Below are 9,600 nucleotides of genomic sequence, written 5' to 3' on the forward strand. Positions count from 1 at the left end.
ATTCTATGTTTCTATGATTCTACAGCACTATGATTCTATATTAAATCTATCTTCCCCAGTGTGTGGATTCCCTAACCATCACTACTCAGATGAAGATAATTTATGTTCCTTCTTTTTTCTTGGTCTTTTCAATCACACATTTGATTTCTATTATTTGGGAAGTCCACGGGTGGATGAAGAAATGAACAAAGAAGTTTTCACCACACTTACTCTTACAGAACATGGGCTCTAATCCTGTCAACAAATGGTAGCATGAAAACTACATCCAATATTCACTCTTCCTCAGCTATGAGTCCTGTCTGTCCCAGGAGGGAGAGGCAGGTGAACTAAGCTGTCACCCTCCTGGTAAGGGACACTATTCCAGAAGGAACTTATGAGCATCTGTCCTTAGCTTATGTCTGACGTAAAGTATACTGACACTGATTTCATTTCTGTAGAGTGGCATAATTTCAAGTAGTGTATCTTTAATATGATCTGCATAGCTTTGGGTGGGGGTGAGGTGGAAAGCAGATGCATGGTTTTCTGACACTTCACATGACAGAGATCAGAAAATACCAGGAGGGCTTGAATGTCATTTTTGCTGGATGTACTTGGCCCCATGTGAGAGGACATCGCCCAGTTCATCTTCCTCCATCTTACATTGTCAAAGAATCGAGGGGGGCTTGGACACAAAGCTTGAAGGCTATTTATTTTGCAGATTCTTTCCTGGGCAGAAGAGGCATGGTTCAGATAGTGAGGATTTTGCAGAAGGCCATAGTGAGGTACTAGTTGATTGTGCCATCTTTATGAGCTTACCATGCTGGGGAGCTCAGCTAGGGCACTAGAACTGCATGGGCTAAAGGAACTGCAAACAGCCAGACCCATCACCTTCAGATGTGTCAAAATTAATTAATCTATTATCTCACAGTTCTGCAAATGCCAGTGAGTAGTGGTGCCCTTTCAGACACGTGTCACACTTTATTTTGGAAAATTGCAGTGCTGCTGGTGGAAGGAAGCTGCCAGTCAGCTTCAAGAAGGCAGATGGTCTAACCAAGGACCTGCATATGGGGCAAGAGTAGAGAGAAAATGCAGGCTGGCATCAAAACTGTAGCGTAGAAAGAAGAATCCTGGTGAGCAGAGACCAAATGACACGCAGAGTTGATACATCTTATTTTGCAGCTAAAATTGTCAAAAGGAAGCAAATTTAGAAAGCAGTCTTGAAAAGACACACAGTGTTTTAGCAGCATGTAATTTCTTCAGAATAATATCCTTCTGCTTGGAAAAGATGGTATACAGGGAATCATGCAGAATGATAGCAGGATTTAGAGCAGTGAAATTGCAGTGCTTGTGACACTAATTCTTCACTGGCTGTCCTACAAATAACACATGCTTTGCATGGTTTGTGATGCCAGCTGGTGTGTTGTTTTACCAAGTGGATGTTAGACACATGTAAGTGCCTGCCCTCTCCTGCATTAGATTTTTTAAGTCCAAGAATTTTTGATGCAGCTTGGTATACATGATCTTGACTAACCACTGATTTAGACCTTGCTGAATTATTAAGTTTAAAAACTAAAGGCTGAATAACAGGATAATTTATGTTCATTGTGAGGAAGAAATATTTTTATGTGTGATTTAATTCCTTCTTTCCTATAAACCCTCTTGTCTCCACCAGCAACCAAATGCCTTATATGATTCCACACAGCTAACCGGCAGGACACAACACTAGGGAGTGTATTCTATTTCAGCAAGTCAGTGTCAAGGGTCAAGGCAGGTGGATGAGTGTCGTTTTGGGGAATGGCAACTCACTCTCTAGCATTATGGACTTACTGATTACTTGTAAAATAATATTATTACCACTTTGTGTACCTGGCTGTGAGTGTAGCAGTCCAGGCCATCATCTATCCTCAACATATAAATGGTAATATTCAAAGGTAAATTTAGCACACACTTAAATGGCATCAAGATGTATTAGGAGGGGAAGGGTTTATGATGGCTTCTTTAAGTCTCATATTGCTATTGCTGTCACTATTTGCAAGTATTAGAAGATATTAATAAGCAGTAACATGAGAGTTGTTACAAAGAGACAGCATGAGTTTCAAGGTTGGCATGCTGGATGTTTGACCTGTGAGTGGACAAATAGATATTGGCCTGCTGTGTTTGAAGCATAGTCTGTGTTCTTCCATTGTTATAAATTGCTTCCATGAAAGACATACACAACGTCCATGCTAAAAAAAATCATGCATGCTTAAATTTACCTGGGCTTGTGCAAGTCATTTGACACTGTCCCACATGGGACTACCTGAAGAGAGATTGTAGCCAGGTGGGAGTTAGTCTCTTCTCCCGGGCAGCCAGCAGCAGAACAAGGGGACACAGTCTCAAGTTGTGCTGGGGGAAGTATAGGCTGGATGTTAGGAGGAAGTTGTTGCCAGAGAGAGTGATTGGCATTGGAATGGGCTGCCCAGGGAGGTGGTGGAGGCACCGTCCCTGGAGGTGTTCAAGAAAAGCCTGGATGAGGCACTTAGTGCCATGGTCTGGTTGACTGGCTAGGGCTGGGTGCTAGGTTGGACTGGATGATCTTGGAGGTCTCTTCCAACCTGGTTGATTCTATGATTCTATGGCATATTTGTCTCTAAGATGGAGAGATATGGATGTGATGGGTGGAGCACTCAGTGGATAAGGAACTGCATAGGAGGTTTCACTCAAAGATCTGTCATTAATGGCTCAATGTCCATGTGAAGACCAGTAAGAAGTGAAGCTCCTTAGGGGCCCCTTCTGAGTTCAGTGCTGTTCAACATCTTTGTCAGTAACATGGACAATGGCATTGAGTGTACCTCAGTGGTTTGCTGACGATGCCAAGCTGTGTGGTGTGGTGGACTCACTTGAGGGCAGGGATTCCATCCAAAGGGACCTTGACAGGCTTGAGAAATGGACCAGAGCAAACTGCATGAGGTTCAAGAAGTCAGAGTGTAAGATCCTACCCCTGAATTGGGCCATTCTCAGGCACAAACATAAACTGATTGAAGAGTGGGTTGAGAGTAGCCCGGAAGAGGAAGACTTAGGGGTATTGATAGATAAGAAGCTCAGCATGATCCAGAAGTGCACTCATGCAAGCCTAGAGGGCAAACTGTATCCTGGGATGCATCAGGAAGAGCGTGGCCAGTAGATCAAGAGAGGTGATTCTCCCACTTTACTCTGCACTGGTGAGACCCCACATCAAATACTGTGTCCAGTTCTGACATCTCCACTGTAAGATGGACAGATCTGTGGAGCAATTCCAGAGAGCCATGAAGATGATCTAGGGGCTGGAACACCTCTTCTATGAGGATAGGCTAAGGGAACTGGGATTATCCAGCCTGGAGAAGAGAAGACTCTAGGGGAACCTTATAAGTGCCTTCCAATATCTGAAGGGAACCTACAGAATGGCTGGAGAGGGACTTTTTAACAAGAATGTCCAACAAAACAAGGGGAATGGATTTCAATTGAAGTGGAGTAGGTTTAGTTGCATCTTAGGCAGAAATTCACTACAGGTGTGGCAAGACTCTGGAGTGGATTGTCAGGAGAGGTTGTGGTTGTTCCCTCCCTGGAGATTTTCAAGGCCAGGTTTGATGGGGCCTTGAGTAACCTGATCTACTTGAGAGGTGTCCCTGCCCATGGCAGAGAAGTTAGATTAGATGATCTATAAGGTCTCTTCCAACCTAGGCCATTCTATGATTCTGTGAAACCAGCAATGTACCAAGGCATTAACATGCTACTTGGATAAAATCCACCATCCACTGTAATTTTTGCATAGATCTTTCTTTGTGTGATAACCAATGGGTCCCACGTCCCTTTACTATGTGCTGTCTGCTTCTGCTCTCCATCCACCTCCCACACATCCGACAGGGAAAGCAAACAGTAAGTCACAAATGACTTAATGAGCCAGCATCACTGCGGTGACGGTGGAGGGGAGTTGATGAATTGATCTGGAGATTACTTTCTTCCTGGGGAGATGCTGAGAGTGGAGTGTGATAAGAGGCTGGAGATGATGCCAGACAGGAATAAAGATGGGTCAGGGTGGAGAGTGGCGTGGCAGGAGGAGGGGCTGCAGATTAGTTGTCCACTTATAGGCAGACACTGAATTGCAGCTCCCTCACTTCTATCTAGATATGGTGGTTTGGGTGAGTGGTTTCCTGCATTGCTCTCTGTGTCCTTATGCATCTGAAGACTTGACTTCTCCTTCCTCAGATGTGCTCATATTCCTGCCTTATTCCTGGAACCATTTCCATTGGCTCCTTGGCACTGACTATACAGGATTTTCTTTCTCCTTCCTTAGTCTGAGCAGTATTGGACCAATACATGGAACAGAGCATACTCATAGTGCCTGCAGAAGGATAGCTTGAGAATGGTTGTTTGGAGCTGCAGAAGCTCAATCAGCCCTACAGTGAAATGCTGCTAATGTCATCCTCTCGTGACCTGGGAGCACCTGTCTCTACAAATCCCCTTCTCCTGTTGCACTTCCCTTCTTCTTTTTTGTCTCTTGCCACTCAGTCTTGTTTGATGGCTTCTCACTCACTCTTTGCCATCTACTTAAGTTGAAGTCCTGGCTGGGGACTAGTACTTTCAAGACTTTAGATTCTGAGTACTACTGTGGCTGAAACACAACCTTAAGTCCACTGCTTTATACAGAATGTGGTTTACTTTGCTTCATATGAGAAACATAATAAAGCACAAAAGTACAACCTGTGAGAACTGACCTCCCAAAAAAGCACCACAGCATATGTCTTCCTCCTGCCCTTCATCTTTTTTTTCTCTACAGTCAGTACCCTTGTTGCAGGCACAGCATGACCACGTCAGTCTGAGCACTTTTCAGGTGTGCACTGGAAAATGTGGTCACTGTGCACAGATTATTTGGCAAGCTGGCTTAAGTTAAAGAGAAATTTGTTGCAACGTGGGCAATCAAAAAAGCGACAGCTTCCTGCTTTGATAACATAAAAGGAATGCCACCACATTGCTTACAGAGAATTAAGCCATAAGGCATAAAATCTTGTATTAGCAAAAAAAAACAAACCAAAAACCAAAAACCAAAAACAAACCACCAAAACAAAACCCAACCCCCAAAACAAAAACCCAAACAACCCCCCCCACCCAAAATAAAACCAACACCAAAACAACAGAAACCCCCAAACAAACCACGAAATGCAATCATTTACCTTGAAAATAGAAAACAGACAAAAGGCATCTGTATTTCTACAGAAACCTTACCATTTATAAAATCTTAATGTTGGACGTTTCAAAGGTATCTTAAATTTACCATTTTGGCACATATATTTCCTAAGTGCCTAAGAACTGCTGATGCAAAGTCCATCATTTATCAGCATCTAGTTCTTTTATTGTATACAAACTAGCAGACTTAGGAAAACAAGCTGTTCTTATCTTTTTTTTCCCCCCCTTTTACTTCATTTTAAGCTGCCCTGTTTGCCAATATCACAAATTATGTACAAATATCTGTAAGAAAAAAACAAACTGTGCAATATAATCAATAAACAAACACATATGTCTCTCAGTACTAAGCACAAGAGCAATCAGATGCTGTAGCTATTCTCCTGAAGAAAAAAATTATTTCTCCAAGTCACTGTAGCAAGATGCTGAAATACCCATGTCTGAAACTGACGGAAGAAATTCCTTCATGGATAACCAAAGTGAGTCTCTATGAGACTTGCTCTTTTACAGAATTCCTTTTTGCCTGTTCTGTCAGTAATCTTCAGTAGATTTGCGTGGGGCGCACGGGAAAACCAGAGGATTTGAAATTAGTAGCAGGTGACTTACCTTTGTGCTGATCAAACACTGATGAGGAACTGAAATCCATTGTGGTTTATCTCATTATTTACAGTCAGACTAGACAAATGCCTTCTCCAGTGTTTTTCAGGGAAGACTCTCATATATTAAACAATGCAATGGTAACTGTCGTCGGTCTTTCTGTCACAGAATTAAAACGTGCTTTGCGGCTGCAGGTTGCTGTCAAGGCAAGGACATTATCACTATCCTGATGGGAACAGTATATTCTGTTTTTAATGGACCCTCTTAAGATTACATCCCTGGAAGCTTAACTGAGCTTCTGAAAAACATCTTGGCTTCGGTGAGTGAAATTGCCTATGAGCAGCTTTGAGAGATGCTGCAGCTCATTCAGCCTCAGCAGCAGAGTGCTGCCCGTAGACAAACAAGCCTCAGCGTGTGAGTGGGACTTGGCTGGCAGACAGACAGAGCATGTGCAGTCTGGCAGTGCAGGTCGGTGCAGACATCCTGGCTGTGCCAGCCGAACAGCATGTGCTCTGCTCACGGACAGCCTGGTGGCAGGCTGCCTGTGCCACTCTGCTGCCAGCACGTGCCTGAGGATGCTCTGTGAAATGATGCTTCCAGAGGGAACCGAATTGAGTCCTTCGTGGAGAACACAAATTAGCAAGCCCTTTCTACCTTAGTTTATTGTCACAACTTGATGTCCTGAGATAACTCTGGGCAGCAGGGAGGTGGTGCTAGATTAAAAAATTGCCTTGGAGTAAATCATAGAACTGTTGAGGTTGAAAGAGACCTTTGAGACCATCAAGTCCAATTGTTTGCTTAGAGCTCACAATCCCACCACTACCGATAAACGACTACTACTAAACTATGTCACTAAGCAGCACATGCATGCATCTTTTACAAATCTCCAGGGATAATGACTCCACCACCTCCCTGGGCAGCCTGTTCCAATGCCTGAGAACCCTTTCTGTGAACATTTGTTCTTCTTAACACCCAACCTGAACATCCCTTGGTGCAACCTGAGGCCATTAACTTGAGGCATCTTTACTTCAAACTTACTACCCAGTCATTACAATTACCTTATATTTAAGTTATCACAGAATTATAGAATGGTTTGGGTTGGAAGAGACCTTAAAGATCACCTAGTTCCAACCCTAATGGGCCTTCAGCATCTCCCATCGTGCAAGGTTAGTCAAGGCCACATCCAACCCAGCCTTGAACACCTCCAGGAAGGGGGCATCCCTTCAACACCAAGCAGCTGATGAATTCTTCTTATTTGATCCAAGAAGCATTGTTTGAATGTTCCCCAAGGATCAGTGCTGGGCCCAGTCCTGTTCAACATCTTTATTGATGATCTGGATGAGGGGATTGAGTCCAGCATCAGTAAGTTTGCATATGACACCAAGCTAGGAGCAGGTGTTGATCTGTTGGAAGGCAGGAGAGCCCTACAGAGGGACCTGGACAGGCTGGATGGGTGGGCAGAGGCCAATGGGATGAGATTTAACAAGGCCAAGTGCAGAGTTCTGCACTTTGTCCACAACAAAAGCACTCCAGGCTGGGGACAGAGTGGCTGAGTGCAGCCAGGAAGAAAGGGATCAGGGGGTACAGGTAGATAGTAGCTGAAGATAAGCCAGCAGTGTGCCCAGGTGGCCAAGAGAGCCAATGGCATCCTGGCCTGTATCAGGAACAGTGTGGCCAGTAGGACAAGGGAGGTTATTCTTCCCCTGTACTCAGCACTGGTCAGGCCACACCTCAATTCAGAAGAGATGTTGAGATACTGCAATGTGTCCAGAGAAGGATGATGAAAGTGGTGAGGGGCCTGGAACACAGCCCTCTGAGGAGAGGCTGAGGGAGCTGGGAGAAGAGGAGGCTCAGGGCTGACCTCATTGCTGTCTACAACTACCTGAAGGGATGTTGTAGCCAGGTAGGGGATGGTCTCCTCTCCCAGGCAGCCAGCAACAGAACAAGGAGACAGTCTCAAGTTGTGCTGGGGGAGGTATAGGCTGGATGTTAGGAGGAAGTTCTTCACAGAGAGAGTGATTTCCCATTGGTGGAGTCACTGTCCCTGTTCAATAAAAGCCTGTATGAGGCACTTAGTGCCATGGTCTAGTTGATTGGCTAGAGCTGGGTGCTAGGTTGGACTGGATGATCTTGGCAGTCTCTTTCAATCTGGTTGATTTGATGATTCTATGAAAGCCCTTGCTCACCTGCACCTTAAAGCTGCTTGGTTAGAAAGGAAGAAAGGAAAAAAGAAAGGAAAGAAAAGAGAGAGAGTGAGATAAAGAATGAGATGAGAATTTATAGAGATATCACCACCCTTGGATCCAGGAACATCTCCAGGGGAGCAGTCCAAGTTCTTTGGTGGTGGGTGTACATCCAGCAAGAGCTTATTTGGTGGATGCAACAAGTGGGCCCAAGAGGTTGCAGCTGCTGTCCTTTCATACCTTCTTGGCATGGAGTCGCCTCCCCAGTTCACAAAGGAGGACAATTCTCATTTGCACGAGGCCACTCTAGTGTAACGCCTGTGCCAGGAGTTTGCATGGTGCAGGTAGAGTGGTCTAGCGCAAGGAAAAGACAAAATTCCACCTACACACACGTAACTTGTCTCTTCCCATTGTTAAACCATATGCCAGGAAAAGATCTCACCAGTGGCTCCAGAAAAGAAGTCTTGAGAGCCATTGAGGGCCATCTAAAGCCATTGTATATTCTTTGTCAGTTCAGGCCAGGTATTGCCACAACAATGTCTGGTGAAGGGATAGTAGTGGAGAGCACATTACTATGACTGAAGTGGATAATGATATCTCCAACAGCACAGGGCCACAGATATAATAGTTCATAGCAACATTTCAAACCCAGTGTCTGCACAACTTAGACTGCCGTTTTTTGACTGGGCCTCTGTCTCCTTAAGTTGGAAACTCAGACTCTGTACTATGAAGGGGAGAGGACCATGTATTTTTTGTGTTTGTTTTTGTGGAAGAATTAGCAGCAAAAGGACTGACTTAGAATTTACCTGCAGCAATGTATCACCAGCAGTGCCATGGGGCTGGTCTGCGCGAGGCATAAAACAAGTTTACTTAGCACTGGTGCAGCAGAAGAGAGATCTTTATTGATGAATAAGGTGAACTAGTATATGAAAATTAAGAAAGGTAAGACACTTTTGGCCCAGAAGTGCAGACTGGATCTACACTAAAGCTGTGTCTAACTGGTCAGCCGAAGATGTATTTATTCTGCTCTGGTGTTTTGGCCAATTCCTGTGACTAGAAAGGGTGTTACAGATGTAATATATATGTTCCTGATACATACTGATGTATCTGGAACTGATTCACATTGTAAGCATCTGCTCCTGAAGCTAAATTCGTGCTAGAGTATTCCAGGAATCAATACAGCCTCAACAACTTGAAACAAGAGACAAGAGCTGCAATTTTCCGAAATGTGTTAGTGCAGTCTGCTTGAGAGTCCTTAACTCTCAAGTGAAGTGGCATGTGCTGAGATTGTGGCAGCAGAGGTTGATTCCTCTGTTCTCTGCTGCTGACTGATTTGTCCCTTCACTCATCTCAGCCTTTTTCTTCTACCCAGGAGGGACCCACTGTGTGGCACATGCTGTGTGTGCAATGTGGGAGCAAAGTAATAGTTGTGCAGAAGGCCAGCTCCTGACTGGCCTCTCCATGCTTTGGGAGTGGCTTAGGGAGTGGCACTGGCAGGTCACAGTCCAGTTTGTCCAGTCTAACACCCTGGCTCTGCTCAGGAGATGCCGTGGCTGCTGTCTTTGTGGAGGTGGCACAGGAGCTGGAAACCTGTCTGTGGTGAGGCATTTTGAACTGCAAATGGTCATCTTCAAAAGACCCA

At 44.6% G+C, this 9,600-nt stretch overlaps 1 protein-coding gene across 1 annotated transcript in view; it reads right to left on the bottom strand.

The window, feature by feature from the left end:
• ANKRD55 (ankyrin repeat domain 55) overlaps positions 1-6,066 on the bottom strand; it is a 71,952-nt gene extending 65,886 nt beyond the window's left edge. Inside the window, exon 1 of the mRNA XM_064176674.1 lies at positions 5,785-6,066. Coding sequence (XP_064032744.1) covers positions 5,785-5,824 — 40 coding nt within the window. The 5' untranslated portion in view covers positions 5,825-6,066. The remainder of the gene's footprint in view (positions 1-5,784) is intronic.
• Positions 6,067-9,600: the final 3,534 nt, after the last annotated feature.

Source organism: Pogoniulus pusillus, chromosome Z (genome assembly GCF_015220805.1).
Source record: "Pogoniulus pusillus isolate bPogPus1 chromosome Z, bPogPus1.pri, whole genome shotgun sequence".
NCBI classification, from domain to species: Eukaryota; Metazoa; Chordata; class Aves; order Piciformes; family Lybiidae; genus Pogoniulus; species Pogoniulus pusillus.